The 18,400-nt window shown below is 40.8% G+C and overlaps 1 protein-coding gene and 1 long non-coding RNA gene across 2 annotated transcripts; both read right to left on the bottom strand.

Moving 5' to 3' along the window:
* Positions 1 to 1,188: 1,188 nt before the first annotated feature.
* LOC116334610 (protein-glutamine gamma-glutamyltransferase 2-like) lies at positions 1,189 to 18,400 on the bottom strand. The gene is made up of 15 exons (XM_039609577.1): positions 18,264 to 18,400; positions 16,848 to 17,015; positions 16,149 to 16,400; positions 15,837 to 15,955; positions 14,504 to 14,632; positions 14,184 to 14,361; positions 13,951 to 14,086; positions 12,635 to 12,744; positions 12,402 to 12,517; positions 8,292 to 8,418; positions 7,382 to 7,494; positions 3,804 to 3,978; positions 3,452 to 3,606; positions 3,018 to 3,151; positions 1,189 to 2,052 (listed from the first exon to the last, which is right to left on the bottom strand). The coding sequence occupies exons 2-15, from the start codon at positions 16,897 to 16,899 to the stop codon at positions 1,902 to 1,904; spliced, it is 1,947 nt and encodes a 648-aa protein (XP_039465511.1). The 5' UTR covers positions 16,900 to 17,015; positions 18,264 to 18,400; the 3' UTR covers positions 1,189 to 1,901.
* On the bottom strand, positions 9,058 to 9,642 carry LOC120438965. The gene is made up of 3 exons (XR_005612281.1): positions 9,488 to 9,642; positions 9,259 to 9,408; positions 9,058 to 9,183 (listed from the first exon to the last, which is right to left on the bottom strand). It is a non-coding gene; the product is annotated as an uncharacterized LOC120438965 (long non-coding RNA).

The following is an 18,400-nucleotide window of genomic DNA, read 5'->3' as shown; positions in this document are numbered from 1 at the left end:
TGGTTTTCCACACGCTTCTTGCGACCCTGTTGACTATTTTGAATGAAACGCTTGATTGTTCGATGATCACGCTTCAGAAGCTTTGCAATTTTAAGACTGCTGCATCCCTCTGCAAGATATCTCACTATTTTTGACTTTTCTGAGCCTGTCAAGTCCTTCTTTTGACCCATTTTGCCAAAGGAAAGGAAGTTGCCTAATAATTATGCACACCTGATATAGGGTGTTGATGTCATTAGACCACACCCCTTCTCATTACAGAGATGCACATCACCTAATATGCTTAATTGGTAGTAGGCTGTCGAGCCTATACAGCTTGGAGTAAGACAACATGCATGAAGAGGATGATGTGGACAAAATACTCATTTGCCTAATAATTCTGTACTCCCTGTAGTTGGTGATTGCTCTTTGCCCATTTGAAACCAGTGTTGAAATCCCACACTGTAACTGACTGGAACAGGACTTTAAGGAAATAATCTAAGAATAGGAGCGAGAAGACTGGAGGCTGTCTGGACATGCCTGTGAAGATGATCTTGAACACCAGTGAGAAAATAAAAGTCACTTGAGGCCTGTTTTAACTCTATGATGGACTGGCAACCTTTCTAGGATGCACCTTGCCTGTGACAGCTGGGACACACTTTAGCCTCACCTCAAAGGGTGTAGATTTGGCATGGACGGAAGGGACATGTCCCCACCAATAATTTGATCTCTTCGAGTAAAGAAAAACAAAACCGATAGAAAGAAAAAAAAAAAGATCTGTCAACGTCTCGTTCGCCAAAGCGGTGCACAAAGAGTTAAATTACGTTCTCTACTGGAGTCCTACCTCATGTGACAAATATGGCCAATGTGATTGGCTGTGCCTTTCAGGGAGCTCTGTCTAGTTTTAGCAGCGGCAAGCATGCGCTGCGAGGACCTGCAAGGAGGAGAGGAGGATGGCAGCATAAAGGAAGAACATGGATATAAGAAAGTATTTTCTTTGATTGGAACATTCAGGTTTATGCTGGGAAGCCTGCAGACTGTGTTCCTGAAAAGAACCAAGTGAAGTTTGTAGATGATGATTGCAGAGCTCAGGGATACAGGGTAATGTGAGCTGTATCAGAAGCAGAAGCAAGTGTAACTGGGAATTAGGAGTATATAAGACAATAAAGAGAAACACTCTTTTTATTTGTTGTTACCTTTAATGTACCCCATTACATTGTTTGAAGTATTTGATTCCACACCGAGGTCTATGAATTTAAATAGGCATTTTTTAAAATGGTAACTAGAGATATGATATTTGCATTCAAAGGACAATAATGTGTTATTAGCAGTGGACTGTCCATAAAAAGCACTGGGATCAAATTGTTGCTCACCACCAGAATATTTCCATAATATTTTTATTCTGCTAATATGGATCATTTTCCTCTCAGGCTTATAGTTGCATAATCTGGAGTGAAATTTCCAGCCTAAAATGTTGTTTCAGTTCATCACTGTTACATTCAAATTTGTTACAGAGATGAGATAAATGTTTATAACATGTTACAAAATACAGCTTAATTAACATAATTTTCCCACAATCATTTAAACCCAATAATAATTGGAACAAACAGAGAAAAGCTACAAAGCAATACCAGGAAATCTGTTTTCTCCCTCTTCTTTTATTAAAATGATTACATTACTCATTAATTATTAATTATGGTAACTGTTAATCCTAAAGCATATCCCCGAAAATGTCGGGCACTTTGCATCTTTGAAAAAAAATCTACTTGATTATATCCCAGCCATGAAAAAAACAAACAAAACCTTGACTATGGATAGTAACATTAGTGTGGATAATAGTAATAACAAGGTGTAGTAGATTAATCTATCCCAGTTTAAAATAAAGAAACAGAAACACAGAGGGAGCTGTAAATGAAACCAGAGGTTCATGGTTTAACGTCAACGATGCAGGAGCTCTTTATGTCTCTGAAGCTGCTGCAGTCGAAGTCGGCAACCACGGTCTTCAGTCCAGCTCTGTAGGGAGTCGTGGTAATCTTGACCCTCAGCGTGGCATTTGGCTCTAACTCACGCAGGTCACTGTTAATAGAAAAACATTATTATTTTTTATTTTACTTCAAGCCCTGTTTGGATGAGAACCTAGGCTAGTTAAGTCAACTTAGCATAGGGGAAAAAAATAAAAACAAATGAAAACTGTTGCCTAGCTTTAGCTCTTTAGCTAACTCTTTACAAAAGCAGTCTGTAAGCAGTAATTAGGATGAGCATACTGTTTATCTTTTTTTTATCTTTACACAAATTGGAATTGTGAGCTGGAACTATTTATTGGTGAACAACACTTGGCGGCACTACCAACAACATAGCAGTGTAAGTTAGAAATGTTTATTTTCTTTTGAAGACTGGAGGAAAAAAGAAAATTTAGATTTGTTTAGAGCACTAAAATATGCAGCATGAATCAAAATCTGAAAGTCTTTTGTGGCCACTTCAATTCTTTAAAACACAATTTTAATCAAAACAAAAGGCTGTGTATACAAAAATGAGTATTTAATGGATTATTTCTCTCGTTATTGCCTTTCTGACAATTTTTAATTCTTTTTCTGTGGCAACATATCAGACACGTGGCAGACAAACGATGGCTTGAATAAAACAAGTTAAAGTTACAAGAAAATTTCCATGGATTTGTTTCATCTTTACACAAGTATCAATAGTTTATGGTTTAAAAGTGTTGTTTTAAAGATATTTTACATAAAAAGGTTACTGCATTAACATCAATATTAAACCAAATGAAAATGAATGAACTGGCAGAGTATAAGAAAAATAAAGAGGCTTTTTTTTAACCAGTATTCTTGAACTGCTGAGATGATGAAATGAAATCTGACTAGATTCAATATTTTTTGTAACTCTCAGAATGAAAGCAAATTACTGTGTTTCACAAAAACCATCTGGTTGAATATGGGAAATATTATCATTAGCTTCAGACAATCACTTTGTTCCTTATACCCTGTGATTGTGATGAGTTAGATTGTATGTTAAGTCTCAGTACTGACCTTTTTACATAGTCTGATTTAAAAAGGCCACATCCAATGACTGTCAGAGAGCAGTTTCTCAGCCTCTCATTGAGTGGGTTTTTAAATTCCACCTCCAATGTCATTTCACGGTTCACATGGACTGGATCCAAAACCTAAAAGAAACACAGATGTAGTACAGCATTAATGTGCGGCAATTTATAGAACAAAGTCCAGAATTTTCTAAAATCTCATAGAACCTGTTCATCAACTGAGTTCAGGTGAAGCTTTTTTGACTGTCAAATAACCAATCAGCAGTTATCATTGTAAGGCCATGTGACACAGCCAGTCTACCGTATACCATGAACACATACTTTGTTACCAAGTAATGACAATAGTTTGAATCTGCTTTCACTTCTTGGGTTATAAAATCACATACTTCCTTATATTACACACAAAGTTAGGGTTTTAATGACCTTCATGGAGATGACTGGTTGCTCTAGGGTGATGTTGGTCTCAGTCTGGTAGTATTCATCACTGTCACTGGCCACTGCTGAAACCTTTATGCTGTCACAGTTCACCATATGTTTACTGTAATCGGCAAAGGGGATCAGCAAAGGTATGGCCACATCTGTAGGACACAAGGTGAGAGGCAGGAATGTGAGAACTGATCCAAATATCATCTCATTTCTTTCTAATTTCTTTAATTTCTGAGACTTGGGGTGGAGTTTGAAGCAGCAGCCTCAAATCATAGAAATCTATATTATTTATTACTTTTTTTCAAATAAATTACAATGCTGAACAAGTTGTAAGATAAGAACTGCAGACCTTGTCTAGACAGAAGTGTCACGTGCTGCACTTTGTTCAGGATGTTGCCCGCTGGATTGCCGTTGTACCTCATGGCCTGAGCGTTGACACGGACAGACAACACCTTATTGGTGTGATCCTTACTGCTCAGCTTGAGGCTCAGTTTAACGTCCTGGCCGTTTATCGCCTTGGTCTCCTGGTGTTTAAAGAGAAAATGAGACAAAACCATTTTTTACTTTCTTTCTATCCCTGAAATCAAAATTTAGTAAATTTAAAAAATTTATTAAAAAATAAAAAAATTGTACATCATTCTACCAAACATTTCAAACAGTGACTTTTGATTTTAAATACCACAAATAAAAAAAACAAAAAACTTTTAAGAATTCTTTATCCAACTACAGGTAGTGTGAGGCTAAAGTGTGTCCCAGCTGTCACAGGCAAGGTGCATCCTAGAAAAGTTGCCAGTCCATCATAGAGTTAAAACAGGCCTTAGGTGACTTGAGTTTGCTCATTGTTATTCAAGATCATCCTCACAGGCATGTCCAGACAGCCTCCAGTCTTCTCGTTCCTATTCTTAGATTATTTCCTTAAAGTCCTGTTCCAGTCAGTTACAGTGTGGGATTTCAACACTGGTTTCAAATGGGCAAAGAGCAATCACCAACTACTGTCAACGCTGGCCTAAAATCCTTTTCAACATTTATTGGGTTTTTGACCAAATCAATACATTGTTAACTCACCACCTGCACTATTGGCCAGATTTGGTTTCCTCTGACATTTTCCACTTCTTGAAAAAGAAAAGTTTTGACACATTTAAGGAGATTCAATGGATCTTGCAGAAAAACAACTACAAGAGTGAGACTTTTACTAAGAGAACAAAAAATAGGAGCCATGCTGAAAATGGTACAAAAATTTTACATCATTCTACTAAACATTTGAAATAGTGAATTTTGATTTTAAGTACCACAAATAAGAAACAAAAAAAACTTTTCCAGGTTCAATCTGAAAAGCTCGCCAGTGCATCCTTTTTTTTTTCTTTACCAAGATGGCACCGCGGATGGCAGCCTCAGTAAATGGTAAATGGACTCATAAATGGTAAATGGTTCTTATATAGAGCTTTTCTACTCTCACTGAGCACTCAAAGGCTTTATACAACTCGTGCATTCACCCAATCATACCCATTCACACAATGGACCATCCACCTGAGTTACAGCCACTCGGTACTGCGCTCTCTTGCATTTTTCTTGTTTTTGTTTATTTTCTGAGCTTTTGGTGACTCAGACCACATCACTTTCTCCAGTGATCAACTGCTAAACATCAGGCAGTCATCTCAAAGTACTTCTTATCCTTTTTTCATAAAATCAGAAAGTTTTTCGGAAATTTAAGTCGGAGGCGCAGTGGCTCTCTGTGGCTCTCGGAGGAGATGCAGACGGGGGACTCGCGCTGGTGCACTGGTGAAACTATGACGCCGGGGATTCCGCACGACACTCCCCTCCATTCACCTTGTGAATCTTCGCCCCCTTCCCAACAAAGTCGACGAATTACTGTTTTTAAACCGGACTAACAAGGACTTTGAACGCTCTGCTCCCCTCTACTTCACTGAAACCTGGCTCAGTGAGCAAATCCTAGACGCTGTCTTAAAGTAGTGTAACAGTGATCCAATATAATGTTGTCCCTGGTGGGGAAGTCTATATGATGTCTAGATTTAGGAAGGTTTAGGTTTAGATTTGCTCTGTTAGAATCCCCAAGGACAATTGTGAAGGAATCCGGGAATTTTCTTTCCAGGGTGGTAATCTGGTGAGCCAGCTCACACAGTATGTTGTTCGCATTGGCCTGAGGAGGGATGCAAACTCCAACCAGCATGAAGGAAGAAAACTCATGCAGTGAATAAAATGGTTTGCAGTTGATGAAAAAAGTTTCCAGGTTTGAGCAGCAGTATTTCTGTAACACTGTGACATCAGTACACCAACCTTTGTTAATATAGAAGCAGACTCCACCACCCTTTGTTTTCCCTGAGAGCTCCAGTTTGTAGTCCATCTTATTCCAGTTTACAGGCAACAACTCAAACATGCCAAGCCTGTAGTCAAAACTGTGAAGAAGTGGACTAACGCAGCAAAGCAGGAACTGCAGAACTGTTTTGGCTGCACTGATTGGACTGTTTTTGAAGTCGCATCTGAGAATCTGAATGAGCTGATGGACACTGTGACATCATACATCAGTTTTTGTGAAGATGTGTGTGTGCCAACTAAGACCTTTTGCACATAGAACAACAATAAACCATGGTTCACTTCTAAACTCCAACATCTTCATAAGGCCAAGGAGGACGCCTACAGAAGTGGTGACAGGGCCCTGTACAAGCAAGCCAGGAACACATTGACCAGGGAGATCAAAGCGGCTAAAAGGATCTACTCCCAGAAGTAAGGGCCTGCGGGAAATCACCAGCTACAGACGCCCCCCACCCGCTGTTGAAGCAAACAAAGACCTGGCAGACGGGCTGAATACGTTCTACTACAGGTTTGAGATGGACAGACTCTCACCCCTCACCCACCCCTCCCCAGAGACATTGTTTCAGACATTGACCCCCAACACACCTCTCCCCCCTCCCCCCTCCCCATCCCCAATCCAGACTCAACGACCACCATCATAACTCTCACCCCTCTTTCCTCCTCCATGGAACTCAGAATACACACTCAGGATGTGAGCCAACTGCTTCAGAAACAGAAGCCCACGAAAGCCCCTGTACCAGACGGAGTTTTACCGTCCTGCCTCAAACATGTGCTGAACAGCTGGCTCCCATCTTCACCCGCATATTCACCAGATCCCTGGAGCTGTGGGAAGTCCCCTCCTGCTTCAAATGCTCCACCATCATCCCGGTCCCTAAGAAACCCACCATTACAGGACTGAATGACTACAGACCTGTCGCCTTGACGTCTGTGGTCATGAAATCCTTTGAACGCCTGGTGTTAGCCCATCTGAAGGACATTACAGGCCACCAGTTGGACCTCCTGCAGTTTGCCTACCGGGCAAACAGGTCGGTGGATGATGCAGTGAACATCTCGACCCCCCAGGAACTTATGCCAGGGTCCTGTTTGTGGACTTCAGTTTGGCTTTTAATACCATTGTGCCTGAATTTCTCTCCTCCAAACTCTCCCACCTCACCGTGTCACCAGCTACCTGTCAGTGGATCACCAGCTTCCTGACAGACAGGAAGCAGCAAGTGAGGCTGGGGGAGATCACCTCTGAAACTCGGTCCCTCAGTAGGATGTGTCCTCTCACCACTATTGTTCCTGCTTTACACCAATGACTGCGCCTCCAAGAACACGGCTGTTAAACTGCTGAAGTTTGCAGATGACACCACCGTCATTGGCCTCATTCAGGATGCTGATGAGTCTGCAGGTTTCCAGGCTTCTAGTTGCTATTCTTAGATAATTCTTAGATAATTTCCTTAAAGTCCCGTTCCAATCAGTTATACTGTGTGGGATTTCACACTGTTTTTTTTACTGGGTCGTGCATTATGAATTTTGACCAAATCAACACATTCTTGTTTTTATATCATGCTGTAATGATATAAAGTTTTCCCAGTCTTGTATTTTAAGTTTTACCTCTTTGATTTTCATCTCAACATACTGGGGTGCCTCTTCTATGTCACATCCTTGACCTTCTTTTGAGTTCATTCTGACTGCACGTTTGAAGATGGCTCTCTCCGCTGCGCTGCCTGTAGAGAAATATGGCATGTGCTGTGTGAAGCGGGCAGGATTGGGGGACCCAAGATGCAGACTCTTGGAGGCAAAGCTAAACTCAAAAAGCAGCTTTATTGATTAACTATAGAACGTACAAAACTGAACTGGGAGTTACTGGAAACTAAAAAAGCAGGCAGAACACAGCTGAAGAATGAGGGAGCTCACTGATGGGGGGAGACACAGACAATAAATACATGAGAGGGATTCAGGACGGAGAGAAAACACATGGGGAACACGGCTGAACACAATCAACTAATGAGACAGGCAAAGCACAGCTGAACATTGAACACACATGATAAGAGACTGACAAACTGAAACAGGAAGTAGGAGAAACATACACACTGAGATGCAGACAGATGAAACCCAGGGAACAGAGGGAGGAGAAAGAGGGGCAGGGAGCTAGGGACGAGAGACAGAGTGCCACACGGAGACATGCCACAGAAGAAGAGACTGACCTAACTGGGGAAATGCTGAGGGAAGGACAGAGAGACAAGACAAAATGGCATATGTATGCCATAGAAACAAGACAAAAACATGAACAGGACCAATTAAAAACCGAGAAAACCTAAACTAGAAATACTGATAAACTCAAGATCGTAAGCAAACTGAGCTAGGAAACATAAGAAACTTTTTTGTGTTGTCTCAGATCATTTGAACTGAAACTGCCTTTAGCTGTTGTATTAGAATGTTACCAAACAGTTATCCAAATAATAAAGCTATCGATGTCCAGTTAACATGAGCAATGCAAATGAGCATTGTATGTTTGTTTTACCTTCTTTGTGCTTGTAGCTGTCAGTGATATCAACCCTTTTCCAGGAGCCAACAGCCTTGGTAGAGATGCTCTGACCCACTGACATGGAGTCAGTGTACATTTTCTTCTTTGAACCGTTAGTACCGATCTGAGAAATGTAACATGAAAACAGAAAATTGTCAATACTTTGTGCAAGACTGCATAATTGAATAAGCTAAAGTCACTGTTATGTTTGTCAGTCAGAATAACCTTTGGGTTGAAGTTATCGCCATTAAATTGTAGATGATGTAAGTGTGATCTCTGTTTGCATTTGGGATGTTGAATGAGTTTGAAGGGGTAGCCAGGAGAAATATGGAGTGAACATTGGACTCCTTAATGGGTTTACGTCTTGTGAATTAACAACAACATCCATCCATTTTCGCAGGGGGCAGCAACCTAACCCGCTGCTTAACACTTGGCTGCAAACCACTCCAGTATGAGCTGGAGGCCATCACCTGATGAAGCCAACAGAACCACATCATCCTCAAAAAGCAGAGATTAAATTTTGAGACCACCCAAGTGGAAGCCTTCCACCACTTTGCTAAGTCTAGAAATTCTGTGCATAAAAATTATGAACAGAATTGGTGACAAAGGGCAACCCTGGCTGTCCAACACCCAATGGGAACAAGTCCAATTAATTGCAGGCAATGCAAACCAAGCTCTTGCAATGGTGTATAAAGTGTCATGAACCGAAGTTCAGTGCACAAGCTGAACCCAGAAGCAGAGCCAACACACACGCAGGAGTACGAGAAAATAAACTTTATTCTAACTAAAGGTGTCCCGGGAGGGTTAAGGAAAACACACGTGAAACTAGAGAAACCAAGGCACCGGGAGAAGAGTCGCGCAGGAACGCCGAAAACGGGACTGAGGGAGGCTGCAACAGAAAAAAGAGAAGAATTACTGGGATGCGGGGAAAAGCGGCACACGTGAGGGAGAGTTTGAGTCTTACAGTCAAAGCGGGGCCGTGAGAGCCGGAGGGAGGGGTGAAGGTCCGCGGGGAGCTCCAGGGAAGGCAAAGTGAGGGATACTGAAGGTGATCAAAAAACTCCAGGCGGGCAGGTGGACAGGCAGGTGGCTCAAAAACACGCCGAGCAGTTATCTGAGTGCACAGGGAGAAATCAGCGCTCATGCAGACAAATGAGGGTTTTCACAATCGCTTCCCTGTAGGCATACGTTACCGCTGTGAGACGATTACGGACTGGCGTGGAGCAGCAGGCTGGGCTGGATCAAGTAGTCCACCTGATAATCGCCTGGGATGAGATGCAGGTGTAGAGTTAACAGCCACGCCCGTGGGCGTGAGCATCGCATCAGCTCCTCGGACGCCGGGCCGCGGACCATGACATAAAGAGCAAAAGACTCGGACAAACAGCCCAGAAATCCCATACTCCCAAAGCACCTCCTATAATATACTCAGAGGGACACAGTCAAATCTCTTCTTCAAGTCTACAAAACACATGTAGACTGGTTGGGCAAACACTCATGTACCCTCAAGTATCCTTGACAGGAGACACAGGGGCTGGTCTAGTGTTCCAAGACGGGGATGAACCTTGTGAGATCCTTTGGGTGGTGCTGTCACTCGGTGTTCGCACTCTCTGCAGTAGAGTATCACGTTGTGTTCCAACACACAGTGTTGTTTTTGTTTAGTTTATATGCATAACAATTTAATAAAAAACTTCTTATTTCATAGTATAATCTTCACATGCTTCATTTGAAGCACACTCTCTCTGTACTCACTCGCTAATTTAGAGTCCAAGTATTCACTCACTGTGTCTTTAGGGTTTCACTTGCTTAGCTTGTAGCCGAGTCGCTAGCAGTGTGGCCTCTTCATCTGTTCCTCCTGCACTTTCCTGCTCATTGTGTCAGATGTTTAGTTACTCCTTGGCAGTAATGATACTTGTAATAAATGTAGCCAATTTGCAGGTCTGGAGGCCAGGATCACTGAACATCACCAACCTGTTCATGTGTCTAACCGTTTTTCCCGATTCAGCGACACACCCACCGGGGGTCAAACTCTGGTAATTGGTGATTCTGTTCTCAGACATGTGAAGCTAGAGACACCAGCAACCATAGTCAATTGTCCTCCAGGGGCCAGAGCAGGCGACATTGAGGGAAATTTAAAACTGCTGGCTAAGGGTAAACGTAATTCAGTAAGATCATAATTCACGTCGGCAGTAATGACACCAGGTTACGCCAATCGGAGGTCACTAAAATCAATATTGAATCGGTGTGCAACTTTGCCAAAACAATGTCGGACTCTGTAGTTTTCTCTGGTCCCCTCCCCAATCAGATCAGGAGTGACATGTTTAGCCGCATGTTCTCCTTAAATTGCTGGCTGTCTGAGTGGTGTCCAAGAAACGATGTGGGCTTCATAGATAATTGGCAAACCTTCTGGAGGAAACCTGGTCTTGTTAGGAGAGACGGCATCCATCCCACTTTGGATGGAGCAGCTCTCATTTCTAGAAATATGGACCAATTTATTAAACCCCCCAAAATATGACTATGCAGAGTTGGGACCAGGAGGCAGAGTTGCAGTCTTACACGCCTCTCTGCAGCTTCTCTCCTCCTGCTACCCCCCCAAAAACCCATCTCCATTGAGACTGTGTCAGCTCCCAAACAGACAAAAAACAAACTAAAAACCAGCAATAAACAACTTAAACATAAAAAATCACAAAGAAAGAACAATACAGTATCCACATCTGAACCAAAGAGTAAAACAGTGAAATGTGGATTATTAAATATTAGGTCTCTCTCCTCCAAGTCTCTGTTAGTACATGACTTAATAATTGATCAACAAATCGATTTACTCTGCCTTACAGAAACCTGGTTGCAGCAGGATGATTATGTTAGTTTAAATGAATCAACACCCCCGAGTCATTCTAACTACCAGAAACCTCGAAGCACAGGCCGAGGGGGCGGTGTGGCAGCAATTTTTCACACCAGCCTATTAATCAACCAAAGACCAAGACAGACTTTTAATTCATTTGAAAGCCTGATGCTTAACCTCGTCCACCCCAGCTGTAAAACTCAGAAACCAGTCTTACTTGTTATCATCTATCGTCCACCTGGGCCTTACACAGAGTTTCTGTCTGATTTCTCAGACTTTTTATCTGATTTAGTGCTCAGCTCAGATAAAATAATTATTGTGGGTGATTTTAACATCCATGTAGATGCTAAAAATGACAGCCTCAACATCACATTTAATCTGTTATTAGACTCAATTGGCTTCTCTCAAAATGTAAAAGAACCCACCCACCACTTTAATCACACTCTAGATCTTGTTTTAACATATGGCATAGAAAGTGAGAATTTAACAGTATTTCCTGAACACTGTTTAAATTTACAATAATTGATTACACAGCAGTGGGGAGTAGACTTCATCACAGTAGATGTCTTTCTGAAAGTGCTGTAACTGATTTTAAGAATATAATTCAGCCACTGTTATCATCTTCAATGCCCTGTTGGTACAGAACACTGAAGGGCATTAATCTTGCTGTATAAATTGAATTGAATTGAATTGAATGACAAACATATTTTTCCTTCTGCATCCGAGATTCAACTAACGGACAGACACTCCTTTCCAGCACCTTGGCATAGACTTTCTAGAGGCTGAGGAGTGTGATCCTTCTACAGTTGTAGCACACCCTCTGTTCCCCCTTCTTGATGATGGGAACCACCACACCAGTCTGTTAATCCAGAGGTACCCTGATCTCCATTGTTGAGGCGTGTTGACCAAAGTAGCCCTACAATATCCAGAGCCTTCAGGAACTCAGGGTGAACCTAATCCACCCCAGGGACCCTGACACTAAGTTGTTGTTTAACTGCCTCAGTGACCTTACTCCCAGTGATGAACAAGTCATTCCCCTCATCACCTGATTCTACTTCCTCTGTGGAAGACATGTCAATAACAATAACATATAATAGGGAAAACTTGATAAAAATGGTAGGTACTGCATCTTTTAAGGTTAGGATTAGGGTTAAAACTGAGTTTAAAAGAGCTGAAAGAGTTAATTCATCAGATAAAATGTAGAAACACAGATTGTATAGACAGACTGTATAGTATACAGCTGGTTATTTTATAACACTGGTACAGACCATCCATTTGACAATGTCAGCGTTGACCTCAGCGTAGACAAATGGTACATCATACTTGACGTCTGTGTCACCACGTAGGATAGCATTGACTGGGGCTGGACCACAGCAGAACACACCTGGAGCAGCAAAAGCAAAACCTTTAAAAATAATTGTTTGTACTTCTCATTGGAATCATTAATTTGTGCATCTGTCTCAGTGCATTCATTTCTAAATAAAAAGAAAATAGTTTTTACCTTCACTTTTTTCCTGTGGAGTGGGATCCAAGACCTGCCAGCCATCATACATACCACCTTTCATGAGGTCTGGTCGTTTCATCCATCCCTCCACCCACACATGGAAGTTCCTGCACAAGAAAGGTAAGCTTCCCAGTTTATATCGCTGAGGTTTTCAAATTGCATAATATTATAGCTCTGTCTGTGTGAAAACATATCATTATTATTAAATTGTTGTCAATATGCAGTGTTGGGGAGTAACGGAATACATGTACCGCCGTTACGTATTTAGAATACAAAATATGAGTAACTGTATTCCGTTACAGTTACCGTTTAAAAAGGTGGTATTCAGAATACAGTTACTTTGTTGAAATAAATGGATTACACGGCGGTACTTCCCTGTTTCATATTGTCGCGGGTCAGGACTGTTTGGGTTTGTTTGACAGCTACGTTCTGTTGTTCCAGGCGGCAGCGTTACGGTTGCCATGGTTACAGGGTGACACGCTCTCTCTCTGCGTGTTTCCTGGGTGAGAGAGTGCTTTTTTGTTGTTGTTGTTGTGCTAAGCTAAAAGGCAGAATGCTACAGGCATGGCCCTAAAGAATGTAGCCTCATGGGCAGTGTAGTCCGTGCTGCAGGGAGAATGGACTGCCATACACGTTATGTGTCTGTGAGCGAGGGAGGGAGAGAAAGGAAAAGTCCGAGCTGTCACGGAGCAAAAACGGGAGCTGGAAGCATGTAAATATAATAATAACCACTGCAGCCAAGAAGAGTGCCTGACGAGCCCAGTTGTAAGTAAGCTATTAAGACTCAACTGTACACTGTGTTCGTGTTTTCCTCCGGAAAAAATAAGTTCCGTTGGAGAAGCCTTTCAACGCCTCTCTCTGTCTCTGGCAAGCAAAGTTGACCCAGACAACAAAGTAAAGCTAGTTTTCGGCTACCAGCCCGACAGGGAACCGGACGTATTAGCCAGAGGTCCCTTTACTACGTTTCAGAGCCGCGGACCTTCAGTAACAGTAATAAATCACAGCAATAGGACATTCATGTAGTTGTAAACAGCATGATAATATATTAAGTATTCCAAAGTATTCAGAATACGTTACTCTCATTGAGTAACGTAACGGAATACGTTACAGAATACATTTTGGGGTATGTATTCAATATTCTGTAGTGGAATACATTTTAAAAGTAACCTTCCCAACGCTGTCAATATGTTACTTTAACAGATGTCCGTGTTTCTTTTCAATTCAGGCCCAACATCAAGTTTAACCTCAAAAAGCAAGAAAACAATAATAAAGTTTTCCTTTTGTTTGCACATCTGACTGTCTGAATGTCTTACCAGACACTTTCAGAGGTCTCCTTGCTACTGACTCCATAGTCATCATAATATTCATCAATAGTGAGGCTATTGTTTGAGTCATGAGCAGACTGAAAGTTGGTGACGACACGACATGGAATACCAAAGAATCGCATCACTGAAATGACAGACAACAAAATGATCAAGTCGAATGACGTCTCAGTTTTGCTCAAGTTCATGGCACACAAACAATCACAGCACAGTATTTGCAGTACCTGTACACATTACAGCAGCGTACACCCAGCACTGTCCGTACTTGACAGGACTGCAGCGGTTTTGAAACCAGCGCTGAAGGATGCTAACACTACTAGTCCAGTAGGTGGGGCTGCATCCATCACTATACTTCCCATCCCAGCGTCCCACTAGTACACCTTGATCATCATTGGAATTGACCTGCAAATCAGACAAATGCTGCATTCTTGCTCATCCGTTGGTGGCACAAGAGTAAATTTGGTTTATATTATTGTTACAACAGGTAGCATTTTTAAATGAAGTGTTAAATATAAATTGTAATGCACGTAAATTTAGGTCCTACCATGGCACTGATCACACGGCTAACATAGATGGGGTTACAACGAGCAGAGGTGTCACCAGCTGGGTCTTTTATGTGTTTGAGGTTGGCATCCAGTATCTTGAGACAAATGTCCACCATTTCCTCCTCGAACTGGGTAAGAAGCACAAGTTAGAGCTACAACGCCAATTGCAGAAAATAATTTATTATTAATCTGGCTGTAAGTTTAGGGATCTTTGTCATGAATTTGTGACCAGTCAGAAGCTCAAAGACCAGTTTTTTCATGACACTGTGTATCAAATATTCTTCAAATTAAACAGCAAACTTTAATGTTCTCAGTTCTCTTGTAGAAAAATAAAAGTGTAATGTGGATTTCAAACAGAATATGCGACTGGTGCATATTGCTGCATCAATAATGTTCACTTATAAATATGAAAATTATTGACAATTGCCTTCCAGTGACTGCATCATGGAAACATCAATGTTCGTAATCTGATAAAAGACTTTAAATAGGAAGATAAAGAGCCTAAAATGATTTTAAAAAGTGAAAAAAGCAAAACAATCAAGTTCAGTTATTTTATTTTCTTCTTGTTTTAATGATTCTGGTTTCTCTAAATAATTATCTGGTTATGTTCTTGTAACTTTATCTTGCTGAATACACCCCAAGATCGGACCATCCAATACTCAGGATACCTGGAAAAATCCCAGAGCTATTCTACAGGCCTCAGTTAGCATGTCACATCTTGATGTTCTCTACAGTACAATTAGAAAAAGACTGAACAAGTGTGAGTTGCCAGGAGAAAGCCTCTTTTCTCTAAAAACATCATCACAGTACATCTCAACAAATCACAAGACCTCTGGAAGAAGAAGACAGATTAGACCAAAGTGAAACATTTGCACTTTGGTAATAAAGTGACATTTGAACGACATTTGGAGAAAAACCAAAAAGAACATATTAGCACAAAAACCTCATATCAACTGTCAGTAGAGTGGGTTAAGAAAGTCATAAAGCCATGCAGAAACCAAAACTCTGTGTATTGCTGTTAAAGTAGGTTCTAGAAGCTGTTAAATCATGGGATTTACTTAGTTTTTCATTATGCTGTTTACAGTCCTGTGAAGTTTTCACATGACTATATGCTTCAGCTAATTTCCAAATAAATATATTTTCAACTTACTTCACACATATTACTAATTGTTACAGGTTTATGTAAAGTATAAAACTGACAGATAATTGACTAGCTAATCTTCCTGTTTTTCACACAAATCACTTTTTTGTAACTAACATTCAATTTTTGAGTAACCTTCAGAATACTAGCCAAATATGGTAGACTAAGCGTGGCAGCACTCTGGTGCTTACCTGTCCAAAGATCCAGGGCCGTGAACCTATGCAGTGTGATGTTCCTGTGTAGACGGTTCCCTCTTCATTCATCACATATTCCTGTCTTTCTCCTTCATCGGGAAGATACACCCAGTCATCTGCAGCAAACATAATGCAAGCATCCTTAGCAAACTCATTAGCACACTGACTCAGCTTCTATGGTAAGTTCATCTATCAAAAAACACAACAAAAACTCCTATCTATACATAGTAACTTCTATTACTTACAGATTGTCTGTCTTTTTTCTTTTTCTTTTGTTTTACTTATCAGGACTACAACACTGCTTCTTACCAGAGCACCAGGGGTTGAAAAGCACCACCAAGGTTCCCAGACTGGTTGTTTCACCATGTGTCATTGCAGACAGGGAGTATTTCCCCACAGGAGCGTCAATTGGTGGGGTCACAGAGAGAGCCACAATGCCCCTCTCCAGGACAGCCCTCCTGTCAATCTCATACTTCCATATTGCTTTGACATCACTGGTATACTTGGGAGATGGGTTACCAAACTGAGAACGTGTTCCACGTCTTTCTGATGGAGCAGGACCTGAAGTAAGGAAGAAGTGGGGAAGAGCACTTGTTACATTTCAGGGATCAATCAGTTTTATTTTGTTGTTTTCTTCAAAAAACTCTACTTGCACTGCTCTTTCAATATCTCTTTACCCTCCATTAACCTCTTTACTTCCACCATGTCACTGACGACTATGATTAGGTAATGGTTGTTAACCAGAGTCTAATCATAATAGACTGCCAATAAGCTGGAAGATATCAACAGGTGATTTTGTAGAGTTACGAATGTGCTATGTTAATTGTTGAGTTCAAATATAATACCAGTCACGTCCTGTATGGACACTCTACCATATTAAGCACTTTTAAACATTTTATTGTAAATATTTATTTGCCTGTGAACTATTTTAATGTTTTGAAGCAATGTGGCATGATGACAAACAGTGTGGCAGAAAAATTGGCTTTTAAAACCAGTTCAAGTGGTTACCTGTCTCCACAGTGAGCAGGAGTGTGTCCCCGACACTGAAAGACTGCAGCATTTCCAGGGTCAGCAGGAAGGGCTGGCCACGCCTAACAATCAGCTGCTTTCTTGTAATTTCAATGGTGCGATGAGCAGTGTTGTTAGCCACGCAGTGAAAATCCACTTTGTTAATTCCTGCAACAAAACACACAACATAAGTACAAATGTAATCATCTTAGAGAGCCACAAAAAGCAACTATCAGTATGACATGAAAAGCCTTTGTTAACTGGCAAGCTTGAAGTTTTACAGGAAGTTATAATTCAGAAATGGTAGTGATGACATTTTAGTCACAGGTTTCCTATCTTACTGTTTTTAACTCTTTTAGGATTCAAAAATATTAAAATTATCTCAAAAATATCTCAGTTTTAATCATAAATTCCTCTGCTGTATCCAGCAATGACCTCTTTTTAAGTTGTTATTTACTTTCTGTTAGCGCCCCTTTCACATATTGTGGGCTTTCGAAAACTGTGACAAAATGAAAGTTTATAAAAGATGTAGTAATTGTCAACTATTTTCAAACATCTGTGAGAACAAGATGATTTGTTTTAGAGAATCACTGCTGAGCAATCAATATTCACTAATTACTAAATTACTAAAAAACTTTTCAATCAACCCCGGTGAACTTTCACTTTCATTTCTCCCATCGCCACCAACTGGTGGAGCACATAGCTGCCCCTCCCTGATCCTGGTTCTACTGGTGGTTTGACCTTAAGATGACAATTGTTATGATTTGGCAATATAGAAATAAATATAAACAGAACTGAATTAAATTTAATAAAATTCAGTTGAACTGAATTTGTATTAATTCTAAATTCATTTCATTGACAGTTGGGCAGTAATTAAAACTAAAGTTTATCTGTTTAAGTAGAACTAGCTGAGCTGGTTTGGTGATACGGTTGTTTGTCGTCTGGTATTCATTCTCAGAATATCAAACTCATCTGGATTCGTGTCTGACTACATACTTTAACTATAAAAAATCTCTGAAAAAGTGAAAATGTACCAGACACCACGCCTATGGCTTTAAAGCTGATGCCCTCCAGATAAATACCTGCTGATGAAAGCCAAGCACAAAAGGCTTCAATCAGTTTTTTTTATCAATGTATCTCTCTTCTCTTGGTGGACTAATAATACAGTAGTACTGTGTAAAAGCATTGAGCTACCTGTAGTTTCTTTATGTTTATCTAGGAAAAAGGGAAAATATGTGCATTGAATTGTGTACAAATGTACAAATCGATGAAATAGATGATATAAGACATCACAAGGGATGCAAGGGGCTTGAGCACCTGCCCCAGCCTGTGCCCATCAACAATAACATGTACATTTTACTAAATGAAAGGATCTGGCTTGCATCAGTCACATGATGACCATAAACCAATGCTCACCCTTGACGGCAGAGCGCGCTGGTTACGAGCCGGGAACGAGAATGCACATTTTTTGCGTACACGTTGTTAAAATTTCTTGTGGCAACTGACAAATAGAAACAAATGAGCACACTGTGTGTGCAACAGTGCAACAAAAC

Source organism: Oreochromis aureus, linkage group 3, assembly GCF_013358895.1.
Source record: "Oreochromis aureus strain Israel breed Guangdong linkage group 3, ZZ_aureus, whole genome shotgun sequence".
NCBI classification, from domain to species: Eukaryota; Metazoa; Chordata; class Actinopteri; order Cichliformes; family Cichlidae; genus Oreochromis; species Oreochromis aureus.
Note: the sequence above shows the minus strand (reverse complement) of the source record. Positions and strands in the feature narration are given on the sequence as shown.